Source organism: Kryptolebias marmoratus, linkage group LG23 (genome assembly GCF_001649575.2).
Source record: "Kryptolebias marmoratus isolate JLee-2015 linkage group LG23, ASM164957v2, whole genome shotgun sequence".
NCBI classification, from domain to species: Eukaryota; Metazoa; Chordata; class Actinopteri; order Cyprinodontiformes; family Rivulidae; genus Kryptolebias; species Kryptolebias marmoratus.
The window spans coordinates 11686862-11702672 of record NC_051452.1 but is presented as its reverse complement, the minus strand read 5'-3'; the positions used below and the strand labels follow the sequence as shown (position 1 = coordinate 11702672).

Sequence of the window (15811 nt, the reverse complement as noted above, 5' to 3'; positions counted from 1 at the left end):
GGCCCGCGGACCACTTCAGTCTGGCCCGCCTATAAGTTTATTAATGTTTAATTTTTTTTTATTTTTTTTTTTCAAATTCTGTGGGTGCAGCCTATAGTCAGGTGCGTTCTGTAATCCGGAAAATAACATGACTATACAACTAAAACTTTAAAAATAAATAACAAATCTGAAAAAATAAATATTTCTGTCAAAGTGGCGATCTCGTTAATAAGACAATCTATGATCCTGTGCAGTCAGTTGTAGCAGCCAATCATCATTTAGTGTTCCTGGACCGTGAAGGCTAGAAGGCAAATGTTTGCTAATACAAAGAATAAGAAAACGGGGCATCACAATGTCACTGTCAAAGCTGAAAAAACGAAAAGTGGACCTAGAAAATCGAAAATTCAACAGTGAGTGGACAGATAAATATGTCTTCATTGAAACTACTGAAGGAAGGCCGATGTGTCTGCTCTGCAACGAGTGCTGCGCCATTGGGAAGGATTACAACCTGCGGAGGCATTTTCTGACCAAACACTGCGGCTTTGATCAGACCTTTCCACCTGGTTCTGATGTACGCCAGAAAAAGATTTTATGTCTCAAAGAAAATTATGAGCATAGCCGCGTTGTTTTCAGCAGGTCCTGCTCAAGTCAACAGCGAGCGACTGCAGCTTCTCTCCGTGTGGCATGGATCCTCGGCAAAAAGAAGCAGCCTTTCACCGATTCCGAGACGTTTAAAGAGTGCTTCATAGCTGCATTAGATGAAGTGGTCACTGACAATAAAATGAAAGAGCAAGTGCTAGCAAGCGTAAAATCCATACCTATGTCGGACACGTCTACTGGAAGAAGGATGGACGTTCTGGCATCAGAAGTTTTTGAAACTCTTTTGACCCGGTTGAGGAAAGCTAAAGTGATGTCTTTAGCAGTTGATGAATCCACTGATATTTCCGACACAGCTCAATTTTGTTTAATTGTTCGTTTTTTTGATGGTGACTGCTTCAGAGAGGACCTATTGGGCCTGATACCATTGGAAGGACACACCTCAGCGGCAATAATTTTTCAGAAAATTGTTGATTTTTTTAAAGACAACGGGCTGGATTTGGACCATGTTAATATGCTTGTGACTGATGGTGCACCTACAATGGCGGGGAAAGTAAATGGGCTGTCGGCTCGGCTGTCAGCTGTGGCACCGCGGATGAAATCCCTCCACTGCCTGATCCACCAGAGCGTTTTGTGTGCCAAACTCAGCGGTGAGTTGAAAAACACCATGGACTCAGTTATGTCTATAATTAACTTTATTCGATCAACATCCAGCCTCCAACACAGGCTGTTTCGCAGGCTGCTCGCTGACATGTCCGCTGAGCATCAGGACTTACTTTTGCATAACAATGTGCGCTGGTTAAGTAAGGGAAATGCGCTTAGAAGAGTCTGTGAGCTTCGGGAGGAAATTGTCAGGTTTTTGTCTGAGAGTAAACAAAACAGAGCCAGCACATTTCTGTCTCAGATGCTGGATGATGGGTTCGTGTCAGAGATGTGTTTTTTAAGTGACATCTTTCATCATTTGAATGACCTTAATCTGGGACTTCAAGGACAAAATAAAACAGTTGTTGATCTTGTGGAAAAATTGAGAGCGTTTCAAAGAAAACTTGTCCTGTTCTCATCTGATCTCTGTGATAAACTGCTCCATTTTCCCACACTGAGCAAACTGATGAAATCATCCGCACATGCTTCAGTCACACAAGTGATGTTAGATTTTTTAGACAAGTTAAGAGACAACTTTGCAGCCAGATTTAATGACTTTGACATGTCTGGGGAGTTGATGCAGTTTGTTCGGGACCCATTTGCTGATACAAAGATTCCCTCAGAAGCGCTGGACTCCCTTGCATCACTTCACATTAATGAAGGTGCTCTGCAGCTGGAGATCATTGACATGCAGGCATCATCTGCTCTGAAGCATGCTTATGACAAAGAAGGTTTCATGACGTTTTGGACTGAGTGGGTTGATGCAGAGAAATTCCCAAACATGAAAGAACTGGCTATTAATTTGTTAACTATGTTTGGGTCAACATACACATGCGAGTCCAGCTTCTCTCACATGAATGCCATTAAAACAAGTGCTCGTTCCTCCTTAACAAATGAGCGCCTGCATCATTGCTTGCGCATTGCTCTTACATCTTTTGAACCTGACTTTTCTGCCATTGTGCAGTCAAAGAAGTGCAATTTCTCTCATTAGTATGTGTAGTATGGTTACAATCTGTCAATATGTCAGTTTTCAAGTTCAATAACTTTGACATTCAAATTAGACAGACCACCATTGCATTTCTCCACAGTTGCATCAAAACAACACAAATAAAAATAAAAATGTGTTGTTAAATGTGTTATGTTATTTTTGTTGTACATTAGATTCTCACTTTTTTATGGGAAGAAAGTAGAAAATTTTTCTTTCATTTACACATTTTGGTTCTGTTTATTACATTTATGGTTCAATGCAGCAAAATAAACAAATTTAAAAAGTAACAGATCGTAGAAATACTTGTTTTTTTTTACATAATAATTTTAAGTGCTGTACATCCGGCCCCCTGAGCTGTTGGCTTTCAGTAAATGTGGCCCTCTGAACAATTTAGTTGAATAGCCCTGTTTTAGAGTGTGTATCTGTGTTTGCTTATGGTGTCATTAACCACTGGACTGAATTTATTGAAAGTTTAAGAAAGTAATTACTTCCTTTGGATATACGTACATGTACAACTGACAAATGTTTGAAGTCATTCTGATTCTGTCATGATCTTCGGATTTTTTGTGTTGGTTAAGTTGATTTCTGGTATTTGCTGTAGCCCAGTCATGTTTTTTCCGTGTGTTTTTATTTGGATAGTTTTTTGTATGTTTACTTGTTTATTCTCTGTGTCATTGGCTATTAATTTCCCTCAGTCATCAACCTCAGCTGAACCTACTCAGTAATCACTCCTCCCAGCATACTAAAGCTGGATTTATACTTGAAGAGAAGCGAAGAAATCTGCTCTTTCAAATGTAGTTGCGAGACATTCTTTTCTACATTAACATTTTATCCTCAACAAGAAACTGCAGTGCGGAATCCTGGGAAGACCCTTCCCTCCTGAGGTCTCCACTCTTCTATCCCTGTAGAGATTTTTGCTTTCCTTACTACAACCAGACATTTTCATTATACAGACTGAGACAATAACGAAGAGACTGCCATCGTTTTTTAACAAACAGTGCACAATAATGAACAAAGGTAGGAATCGGCTGAGGCATATTTCTTTCTAGCCAGTACAGCTACAGAGAGCTACCTGTGTCTCTGAGCTATCTTCTCCGTGTACAGTAATTGTGTTATCACCTTGCATAGATTATTCGCCATTTGACTATCTTTATAAGTTTTGCTGGAATAGTTGTAAAGATGGCTGTATTTTCCAACAGCCTTGGCACAGCTGGTCCTCAGTAGAGGAGAAGTGAAAGGAGAGCATTGCAGGTCACACGTTTTTCTGCATAAACAAGCCCACAACAAAGTTCTGACCAATCATACAATAGTTACCACAGACCCCTAAGAAAAAAAGTTCTGCTCTGACCTTGTGCACAGAACGGGTTGTTGCAGCTCATGCAAGAACAAAAGGATTTCTTCCCTTCTTGCAGAGTAAAAATCCAGTTTTATACTCCTAGTTCACACTTACTCTTTGTTCTGCTGTACTGTTTGCGCCATGTTCTGTAATAGTGATTTGTTATAGCTCCTTGTTCTAGTTTTGTGTTATACTGATGCCCAATCAGCTTTTTATATTTGATTAACTCTTCTGTTTTTGCATACATTATCTGCCTCCTTGTTTGTGCCTTGAGTCCTAATCACCACTATACCTTGACAGAATCAAGATGACCCTAAGAAACACAAAAACAGCTACAATTCAGTCAGTTTTACAACTCAGAGGCCCTATAGAAAATTTTCAAAGGGGTGGCAAAATGGGTCCACTGTAAATCCTAAAACCCAAAACAGAATTTCTGCAGATTTATATAGTTGTCAGACATAAGCTATTTAACAAATCTGCAATAATGGAGTTAAGGAACTGCCTTCTGAGATAGGCTAATACTCTTGTCTCCGTTCTTAAAGTAATATGTATAACTGAAACTAGCATTTGTTGAAACAATGCATATCACCTCATATCACCTGCTACTACCAAACCAAATTCTAGCTCATTACCTCTACAATTGATAGCTATAGCCATTTTTGTGTTTGCTAAGGTCAATTAGCTGTGGTGGCCCCCTTGATAGTGCCCCTGACTGAATTTAAACTTGCCACGAGAGTCATACTTACTTGCTATCAAAATACATCAAAATACATAAAATATCTCTTTAAATTGTTGGCATTAATTGTTGAGGTCAGTACTATCTGTCTCAATTCTAAATGGCTGTTACAATCTTAGAAAACAAATATGACTATAACTCTGTGAATTTTACAGGTATTGAGCTATAACTTATAATGCTATAATTTATGTTACTGTCAAAATTTGAACAAAACAACTATAATTTCATAATTTATTACCATTAGATGATAATAGTTTTAAACTGTGGCAACAAAAGCTAGCGTGATATGAATTTCTTAAAAGTCTTAAATTTTTGTACTGTTTTTTTTCCAATTCTTTGGGAGGAGATGCACATAAAAAGTTATGACATAAATGGTATTGAAATATCTATTAAACTCAGATACATCACCAGACTTTCATGTATTGTTGGGTACATTTACAAATAGAAAAGTGCTCACACTAACCTGGTTATATTTATGTCATTAATTAGGTCTAAGCAATTATTTTGTCATGGTGTGGGGTGAAGGAAGCGAACCCTGAGCACAGACTCATATTAAACAAGAATAATTTATTAAATAAAGAAACACAAAACAAAAGCTGACGTGGCAGCAAAACAAATAAAGAACAAACTAAAACTAACATGAACAGGAACAGGGACAAGCAGCACGGAAAACAAACAACCAGTAACGCAACAACAAACAATAGACAATGGACCAGCGAGGTATGGGAAGAGTGACCGGGTTTTTAAGACTGAGGATAACGAGGTGAGTGGGAACAGGTGGAATGATTACTGATTCGGGACAGGTGAAGATGGGCGTAGCTGACAGACAAGTGAATGACTGGGGAAGAGTGGAAATGAAAACACAAACATGAGGAGGACAGAACCTAGGTGAACCAATAACTAAAAATAGGAAACAAAACAAAAACAAAAACCAGAAAAGCCAAATCACCACATATTTAAAATGTTTCATCACTTCTTAAAGATAAAAGGACTGAGCATTTGGACTTCATTTAATCATTTCCACACTACAGGTACTCAAAGTTTGCTTTAGTAGACCTAGCTGACTCTGCAATAGCATAGGCTAACAGTCCCAAACACATGATAGGGTGAACCCTTGGTGCTGAAAACAAATCCAGTCATGGGTGGAAGTGATACTCAACCACAATGCCATGAAAAAAAAGGTGTGCACCCAGGGTAGTTTCCATGACTGTTTAGATCAGAGATGTGGCACGGTGAACCCGACAGAGCTCCTCTGCATGCATGCCTGCCTGCCTGCTTTCACATGAAACCTAACCACCCTAGTTCACCTGGGCATGCCTTTAGTTAGAGAGACAGACACTTAAGCCCTGCTGAGCTCATGTCACTGCCAAACTCTCTGCTGGCTTCACCTCTGTCAACCATGTTGACAGGAGTCCCAGTGTGACATTTCATGCTTCTCAGATGCTTATTAATACACATGACTCTAAGTGCTCAAAAGTTCTTTACACACTTAGTTGGCTGCATTAGATGCATTAAGCAAGTTTGTAGGATATGTTCTGAAGAATATAACATCAGGATATATAACTTTATATTTCCTTTCAGTCTGAGGTGTAATAGTAGTATCAGAAATACAATTATGTGCAGTGGTATGCACAAATAAGTTGTATGAGGAAAGCTGGAGTTGCAGAGAAGTATGTTAGACTGGTACAGGACATGTATGAGGACAGCAGGACAGTGGTGAGGTGTGCTGTAGGAGTGACAGCTAGCTTCAATGTGGAGGTGGGAGTGAATCAAGAATTGGCTCTGAGCCCCTTCTTGTTTGCTCTGGTGATGGACAGACTAACAGATTACGTCAGGCAGGAATCCTCATTGACTATGATGTTTGCAGATGACATTATGATTTGTGGTAAGAACAGGGAACAGGTGGAAGAGAACCTGGAGAGGTAAAGGTATGCACCTGAAAGACGAATAATGATAGCCAGTCGTAGCAACACAGATTACATGTGTGTGAATGAGAGGGAGGCAGGAGGAATAGTGAGGGTACAAGGAGCAGAGGGTCATAAAGGTGCAGGACTTCAAGTACTTAGGGTAGACTGTCCAGGAAAACAGGAAGTGTGGTAAAGAGGCAAAGAAAAGAGTCCAGGAAATGTTTACAAGACAGTGATGAGAACAGCTATGTTGTATGGTTTAGAGACAGTGGCATAGACAAAAAACCTGTCTCTCATCCCAGCTGCTTCACACTCAGCTGTAAACTGCCCCAGTGTATTATGAAGAACATGGCTTGGAGGCACCAACAGACCCACATTATCTGCAAAAAGCAGAGATGAGACCCTGAGGTTCCCAAACCTGATCTCTTCCTCCACTCCATGACTGCACCTTTAATCCTGTCCATGAACACCACACCAGGGTCTGAGACCAGGGGCAGCTCTGACAAAGTCCAACTTGTGCCAGGAATGAGCTTGACTTTGTAACAAGAATGTTAACACAGCTCCTGCTTTGGTTAAACAGCAACCAGATAGGCCTTAAAATAGAACCTGGCATCCCATATTATTGGAAAATCATATTAGTGTGACCACCTCTATAAATGCAGGACCTTTACTGCTCTGGAGCATACAGGTGTGTGTTAACACAATACCAAGGAGGAAAGACATACAAACTGACCTCAGAGAAGCAATTGGTGCTGCCTATCAATCTGGGAAGGGGTAAAGGTCATTGTCAAAGGGCATCATTCTACAGAGACAAAAATTACTTACAAGTGAAAAACATTTAATACAGCTTCATCTTCCCAGGAGTGGATGTCCCAGCAAATTTATCTCAAGGTCAGACCTTGCAATGCTCTGAGAAAAAAAACAAGTTCTATCTCAGCCTCTACAGGCCACAGTTAGCAAGTAAATAGTACAATGAGAAAACAACTGAACTAGTTTGGCTCATTGGGAACCAGGAGAAAATCCTCTTCTCTTGTAAACAATACAGAACAACTTAGATTTGCAAACTTGCATTTGACTAAACCTCAAGACTTGCTTTGAAAATACAAGACGGACCAAACTAGGTGTGTTCGTTCACAATCCACAGTGCTGTGTTTCCGTCAAAAAACAAACACAGCATATTAATATAAACACCTTATACCTGATGTCAAGCATGGTGGTGGAGGGGTGATCATATGGGACTTTGTTTTGCAGCTATAGGCACCTTGCAGTCATTGAGTCGATCATGAACCCCTCTGAGACCCAGGGATTCTTTCTTGTTTATCTGAGTGGGGACAAATGTTAAGTATAAACAAATACTGACCACTATAACATCTATAGCCTTAGCTAGTTTGCAATGCACATTGCAATGCACATACCGGCCTTTAACAACATAAAACAAGTTAAAAACAATAAAACAACATAGCAAGATAAAATGTTAAACATAACATAAATCCTAAAACTAACTTAAAACAGACCACAATGAAACAAGAGCCACCATGGAGCCATCATGGGCTGACTGTTAACCATGACTGCAAACCTGATCTTCTTTAAGAAATTCCTTCAGTTTTAATCTAAAAATGTACCAGTCTGGAATCAGTTTCAAGTCCTCTGGTAAAGAATTCCACATAGTAATGGCTCGCACAGAAAAAGCCGTTTGACCAAAAGATGTTATGCGAAAAGACACCTTGCAATTGTTGCTGGATGCACCATAGCAATGACGAAATCTAACAGGTTTTCTGTCCAAAATTTTAATTGCTTGGCTATTTATCAACTTTAGAGACCTGATGGTTGTTAATGTTGCTTGAGACCAGAATGTCAAACAACGTAAACTTTCATTAACAACATTAACTAGAGTTAAACGTGAGGCCATCTGTTTGACAGCTGAAGCTTGGACAAAACTGGGTCATAATGCAACAGAACAATGATCCCAAACACAGCAACTAATCTACAACAGAACAGCTGAAAAAGAAAAGAATCAAGGTGCTGCATTGGTCCAGTGCTGTGGTGAGACCTTAAAAGAGCTGTGTGGAATGAACTGAATCTTTTGACTATTTTTTTCTTTCAGTACTGACAACACATTTCACATTCTAGCTTTACCTAAACATCCCTCACTCAAGGAGGTGATTTGTGTCTGCAGTCAATGTATCAAGTGTCACTTAACAGAAGACAACCTTCACTTTGCCTAATTTGACCAATTTCATTTGTTTGAAATGATAGGCCATCAGTGGAGTACTAAACCAGAATTACAAAAACCATGCAATTCTATTGTTTACAGTGTCATCAGTAATTAAGCAAATTAAAAACACTTTACAAAATGTGTTTTTCTTAGGAATAAAGTTGCATATTAATTAGATAAAGGATAGCCACATTACTTTCACAGTTAAATGTTGCTACTCTTTGTGTTTTCTATATGTTGAATATATAGTCACAAGTCTTTGTACAGTGATGACTCACTGCTTCCTGCTTGTCTCTGTTTCTAAACTATTACCTCATGTGACGGTAAGTAAGTAGATGAGTTTATGTAACACCCTGTGTCTGCTTTCTGCCTTTCACCCCTTTCTATTTTTTATTAGGGGTAAAAAAAAGTATTTTTTGTACCTAAATATAAATACAAAACTATGCTGCTTGTCAATGTCAATTTTATTTACATAAAACATTTAAAAACAATAATGTTGACCAAAATGTTTCACAAGGAGGTTAGCCCCAAGTGTTTGTGATAGCTAAATATAACAATTTGTTAGAAACTGCGAGTAAAATCAAACGAAAATAACAGAATAAAATCATATTAGAAACAGTTAAATGGGTCGTTTTAAGATAATAAATGCACAATCCACATCTAATCATTTAAATCAGTCTTTACTTTAGCCTAAAGAGGTGATCAAACTGGCTGTATATATTCATCCATCTGTCTGTCCGTCCATCCATCCATCCATCCATCCATCCATCCATCCATCCATCCATCCATCCATCCATCCATCCATCCATCATTTTCCACTTTTGCACTATTGGGCCACAAGGTCAACAGCTTACACAAGATTCCTAGACATCCCTTTCCCCAACTACCTTCTCCAAGCTCCTCCAGAGGGACTCAAATACATCCCCAGGCTAGATGTGAGAAACAGTATAATCCCTCAAGCAAGCCTTAGGTTGGTCCCAAATTCCCCTCTCAGTAGGAGATGTCTAAAACACCTTTCTTGGAAGGCGTTCAAAAGGCATCCTTACCAGATGCTCAAACTCCTGTAACTGGAGCAGTGACTCTCCTCTAAGCTCCTACTGAATAGCCAAATTCCTAACCCCATCCTTAAGGTTAAATCGAGATACACAGAGAAAGCTTACTGTATTTCAGTTGCTTGTATTTGTGAGCTCATTCTTTCAGTTATTACTTATAGTTCATGACCTTAGGTAAATTGAAACATTATCTTGATCTATCTATACATTTCCTGCTTTGTTCAGCTCCCACTTATGAACATGACCCTGAGATACTTCAACTCAGCTGTTTGAGTGTCCCAAGAAGCCCAAAAGCTATGCATGTTGTTGGGGGCTGTTTTCCCCAGGTAGTATCTAACATAGCAAAGTGGTTCTGAGTGATGGCACAGACAAAGCATGATTAAACAACCCTTAGATTGGCTACTAGACCAAGAGACTATGATGCTTTGCCTGGACTTGTGAAATTGAGGCATTAGGCCTGATAGAAGCACATGTTGGCTGGGCCTTCATCCATGGAGTTGAGTCAAGCACAGCTTGACTGAGCTATATGGGACTACACTCCTGTGGAATAACCACCTTCAGGAGGCGTTGTAAGGAATTAGTGCATTGGAAATTTGGTAGCAAGTAGAGGCAAAGGGCTTTCGATCACTGAAACTAGCTTTAGGAAGATGAAACACTGCATATAAACAGTGAACAACAACAACAAAAACTTGTAATATTGTATGAATTGAAAAAATAAGTTGTAGTTTATTCCCTGTCATTCAAAACACTGAAATCCTAAGAGTTAAAAGAGAAAAAAGGCAGCTGGAAAATTTTTTCCAAGGTCATAGGGACATTGAAGTCACATGAATCAATTACATACTTGTTTCTCCATTGAAAAATGAAAGCCCTGAACACCTACTAGGGAGCTACACCAATATACTGTCCAAGACATAAAAGCTTTCACCAGACACATCAACTCAGTTGACATTCATTTTAAGTTCACTATGGAGACTGCCAAAGATGTCTTCACAGAGGAGTGAAGAAAGCTATCTATGTTAAACAGTAAATTACACAGAGGAGGTGGCCTCTGGTTTCAGTTATCCAACACCTACAGTGCAGCCTTGGCTCTTCTTCCCAGACGGTTTTACAACCATTCACACTTTGAAACATGTGCCTGCTAAACCTCACATAAATAAGCTAACAATGACTAAGACAACCCTTAAGAGGCGTGATGGGTCCTGGTGACTTCAATGACCTTATTAGTGTGATTGTCCCAATAGTGACTTATGTACCTGAATCAGAACTGAAGACACCTTTTGAATGAGAGGTGAAATGTGTTTAAGAAATAAGAAACAAAGTTCAGTTTCCTATTTTTAAATTCCTGGAATTATGAATTAAGACAGTTTTAGCTTTTGTGCTTTATGTCCAGTGTTGGGTAAATTTTGTAAGTACGTAAAAGATTTGGAAATCTATAAAGTCCCAAGATACACTCTTTCTTTCATGCAATGCAGTTCTGAAATAAAAAAAAATGTTCTGGAGGGGCACATACAGGATACAATTGAAACCAGATGTTTACATAAACTGTTTGTCTTCAATATTTCATCTTCAGCTTAAAAATCTCTGAAATAGAGAATCCCGGATCTAAATCAGGTAAAATCAACAGTCTTTTTGCAGTAAGGCCAAACGGTTGGACCACATCACATTTATATGCATGCCCACCTTCACTCTGTAACGGATACTCTCACGATGTTGGTTATCTTCATCTATTTCTGCAGCCTCGTCCTCTTCACTGACCTCCCCAGTCAGAGAGTCTCCCAGTGTCCCACTGAACTTCTCCTCAAGACCACCCATTTTTTTGGCCTTCAGAAGAATCTTTCCTTTGAGATCCTGAGAGAGGTCAAATAAAACTAATCCTAATGTTCAGTATAATTAGATAGATAGATAGATAGATAGATAGATAGATAGATAGATAGATAGATAGATAGATAGATAGATAGATAGATAGATAGATAGATAGATAGATAGATTTGTGTGTATGTGAAATCACCAATAAAAACAATCATAGAAACAATCACTTTTCATTTCCTGCTTTGCATTAACACTATCACACTGACAAAGTGAAGGTATGGGTGATCAAGGGGAATACTTGAATAAGCAAACCTTGCACCAGGCCCAAACTATGCATTAGAAGATGACCTTCATTTCTGCTGCCTTTGCCAGTGAGAAAAGCAGTAATTATTAACCTTTTTGTTTATTTATAGTTATCATTTCATGCCAAAACGTGAATGGCTATTTGTTTCTTTGTGGTCCTGTGATGGACTTGTTCAGGTCGTACCCTTCCTCTCACACAACAACCACTGGAGCTAGGCACCAGCTTCCCAGTGACCCAGGAAAAAAAAGCAGGCAAAAACAAATGAATGAATGGATGGATATCATGATATATTTGACCACAACTGGCAGTGACAATCTTCAAGAGTCATTGGAGCCTAATTACATGATTAGTTCTATTTCTTGAAATATGTCATGCTTCCATGCTCCCTTAAAATTTTTTCTAAGTCTGCAGTGACTCAAAGTTCAACTGGGTTGGTTTATATTGTTCACTAAGGACAGATAATGTGGCCATGAAGTCTTTTAGACAAAGTTCTTTTAGAACTGCTGTTTCAAATGTATGCCATCATTGAACAAATATATGCTGCCATATTTGTTGATATTTTTGAATGGCTTCTGTATGATATTTACCAACTCTCTGTACACATTTACATCTTACACACAAGAGGTCAGAGGGTTTGATAGTGCCGGTGTAATGGCAGCCTCACTTCTGTCAACCTGCCCCAGGGCAGCTGTGGCTACAATGTAGCTTACCAGTGTGTGAAAGTGTTTATGAATGGGTGAATGACTGAATGTAGTGTGAAGCACTTTGGGGTCCTTGGACTAGATAAAGTGCTATACAAGTGCAGGCCATTTACAAATATAAACCACCAAGGCAGGAACCAGATCGCCGTAACATGAGACACTTAGAAATAGAATAAATAAGAAATATGCTCCAACAAAGCAATCTTTGTTATATTTTAAGAAGTAGTCCTCATCATGACATAGCTTTGCTCCAATGACTCTTGGTTGTGTTTAGAAATTAGCAAAAAAATGTTGAAGTCACTGATATTGATTATCAGTGGTTTTGTTACAGTGACGTCAAGAAAACTGGATTCAGAATGTCTACCATTTTGGGGAAAACATGTTCATCTGTAAAGATAACGTCTTTGAGTGCAATCTTGTGTCCTGTTTTTATTTATTTAATAACTTTTATTTAACCAGGCAAATCCCACTGAGATCACAGATGTCTTTCTAAAGAGAGGCCTGGGCCTGAAACATGCATGTTTTTGAATTATTTTGCGATAGAGGTAACCAGAGAAATAAAAGGACTGCAGTGTTACTCTCAAAGAGAGAAAGATCTAGATTGCAAGACTATCCAAACAATGTAAAACTTTAATTATGATTGTCCATACAACTATCTCTTGCTCTCAATCCTTAGGTTCTTTGTTTAATTATGAAATAAAAAACTCAAAACATTTATGGCGAGCCATGCCAGGCTTGCACAAGATTCATCTGACCCTTTTCCATGTGCACTGTCACCAAGGACCAGATAGCATTCCAAGCAAAAGGTAAGAAAGTTTATTTTTACTTTGGGTCCTTGGAGAGAGTGCATTTGGATGATGGAGAGAACCTTACCAAGTTGTCTAATGATGTTAGTAAGACTACAGGACAGTAATTAAGAAATAATCAATAGCATAATTTACTGTTTTCTAATTGACAAAGACAACAAAACAGGATTTTACCTCTGAATGCCTAGTTTTGGTGTAGGTGGGCCATGTATGTAAGTATTTTGCAGTTCATGTATTGACAAAGTGATAGCTTTACTCTTGACTATAAAAAAGAGAGCAAATAGATAGTGTTATGTGATGCACATTGAGGAGTTTGCTCAAATTTGCATTAAAAAAGCCTTTTCTGTATTTATACAGTCAATGAAACAAATATGTTTTGCAGGAACTTCAAATCCTGCTGTAGAGTCCATATCCCAGACATACAGTATGACAGATACAGTAAAAGTGGCATCATGTAGTAGTCAGAACACATACATCGTAGAACTGACATCATCCTATTCTGGTGTACAGTTTGTTATAATCAAGACACTTCCAGGTAACATTGCTAAAGAATATCTAAAATCCATTCTCCAATTATGTTACCATAATGTCAACAAAGCAGACAGGGCTCAGACTGCACAGCTCACCTGTGGAGATGGCAACTCAATTAGAGCCTTGCTATCCAATGTACTTTTAAGTAACTTATCACCAAGGATGTTGTTGAGGTGTTGGGCCATGACTCTCTGTTGCTCAACGCTGCAGTGGTTCTCAATGGACATGATGACTGGATATTCCGATACCTGGAGGGGGGAGAAGATAAAAGCAGGCAGTGAGGGTGTAATTTAACACTGGGGAGTATTACCATAGAGGCAAACTAATACACCTACTGCTATACATTTATGAGTTGTTCCTGTCTGACTGAAAGACTAGCAGGTGAACAGACAAGAGGTCACATGGTCAGAACCTTCTGTTGAACACAGACACTGATACACAGCATAGCGCACTTAGAATATGTCTTGGATATCATTGCACAGTTCTATCCCTGTCCTGTAGTAAACCTAGAGCTAGAAATCTCACTAATGAGGACTGAAAATTTTAATGATTTTCAGCTTGAGGTACAAAGCAAGTAATTCAACAGAAATGGACTGACTCTGTCCTGAAACATGTTCTTTATGTTTAAGGCAATGCAGCTAAAAGTATACATCAAAACCAATAAAAAACAATATGAATGATAATACCTTGAAGGCATAATTTCCCACAGCAATGACCACATCTTTGAAGAGTATTTTTGAGGTGAAAGTATGTCCATGATAGACAATGGGCTCTCCATTGGGACCATCCCAGCAGTCCACTTCTACACATCGGCAGCCACGATTCAGAGCCCTGTGCAATGAAGACAAATCTGTCTTTCATTCTCTTCTGTTAATCCATACATTAGACCAATGAAAAAGAATTAATCTTTCAAAAACATTTAACACTGGCACTTATTTTATTTAATTTGTTTTTACAAAACATAATGATGGAGGCGAAATATGACAATAGGTCACAGTAAATCATATTTTCCTAGATAAGCTCCATGGAGTGAGATGGAAAGCACTATATCCATTCAGGCAAAGCAGCTTTAGGGAAAAGCCTTTTCTAAATGACAAAAACAAGCACCCATGTGAAAAGGCTGAAATGATGTCATAGTGTTGGGAATTTGGTCTGGGTTTTTTTTGTATTATCTTTGCCATCTGTGTTCATTATTGCTGATAGTTTCTTGTATATTTCTGTCAGAAAGTGGGGATATGGCGGCGAACCCAGAACGCAGACTCATTAGGGAAGATAATGAAAACTAATTTATTCCTTAAAATAATAAACAAAAGGCTGACATGGCAGCAAAACTTAACAAAGACAAAATCCAAAAACCAGAAGCGAAGGCATGACGAGGATGAACGATAAAGAGCAGGCAAAGCGGAATGATCCAGTGGTGTGTGAGAGAAACGGCCGGGTTTTTAAAATCAGGAGGTGATTGGAAAACGGACACAGGTGAAGCAATCAACAAGACTAGAGACAGGTGTAGATGGGCGTGGCAGGAAGGCAAAAGAGTGACTGGGGAGGAGTGAATAGTGACAGCAAACATGAACAGGAAAAACTAAACTGAAACAAGACAATAATCAAAACAACAAACTGAAAATACCAAAACTATGACAATTTTCAGTTAATGTCTTTTCATTGTGTGTCTTGCCCATTCTCTAACCCAAATTTTCTTGCACCTGGCACCCCTATCTGTTCATTAGCCCAGCTTGTCCTAGCTCAATAATTCCCCCTCCTAGCATATATACTCCCCAATCTCTCTAGTTTTTTTTTTTTTTTCAGATTCTACTGTTTGCTTCTGGTTATCTGCTTTTTGTTTTTTTTTTTGCTTCCTGTTACTTAACAAATTGTGATAAATGAAATGAAATTGCATTTGTTGTAAGGTCACACAACTTTATTTCAATGAATATAATATTAAATCAAGGTGGCAGTATAGGTACACTGATGGTTCAATATCATTAGGGTGTTGTACTCTCCTGGACCTGGATGCAAGCATGATTTGATGTAGAGTGGAGTCATACAATAATATCTTATTTTGCACCAAATGGACCTGAAACTTTTGAAATTGGCCCTAGAGATCTGGCTCTGGGTCTGAGTCAATGTCTAAACTGATCCCAATCATATTTGCTTGGGGAAAGATTAAGGGATCTTGCTGACCATGAGAAGACCAAGGTATGATACAGG

The 15811-nt window shown here is 38.8% G+C and overlaps 2 protein-coding genes across 2 annotated transcripts in view; one reads left to right on the top strand and one right to left on the bottom strand.

Moving 5' to 3' along the window:
• The window catches only part of LOC108244131 (NLR family CARD domain-containing protein 3), a 1204881-nt gene that overhangs the window by 1127775 nt on the left and 61295 nt on the right, over positions 1 to 15811 (top strand). The gene's annotated exons all lie outside the window — the stretch shown is intronic.
• The window catches only part of plcd4a (phospholipase C, delta 4a), a 39884-nt gene that overhangs the window by 14344 nt on the left and 9729 nt on the right, over positions 1 to 15811 (bottom strand). Inside the window, exons 8-10 of the mRNA XM_017430023.3 lie at positions 14290 to 14434; positions 13699 to 13851; positions 11133 to 11300 (exon numbers count right to left, since the gene is read on the bottom strand). Of these exons, the coding sequence (XP_017285512.1) occupies positions 11133 to 11300; positions 13699 to 13851; positions 14290 to 14434 (466 nt within the window). The remainder of the gene's footprint in view (positions 1 to 11132; positions 11301 to 13698; positions 13852 to 14289; positions 14435 to 15811) is intronic.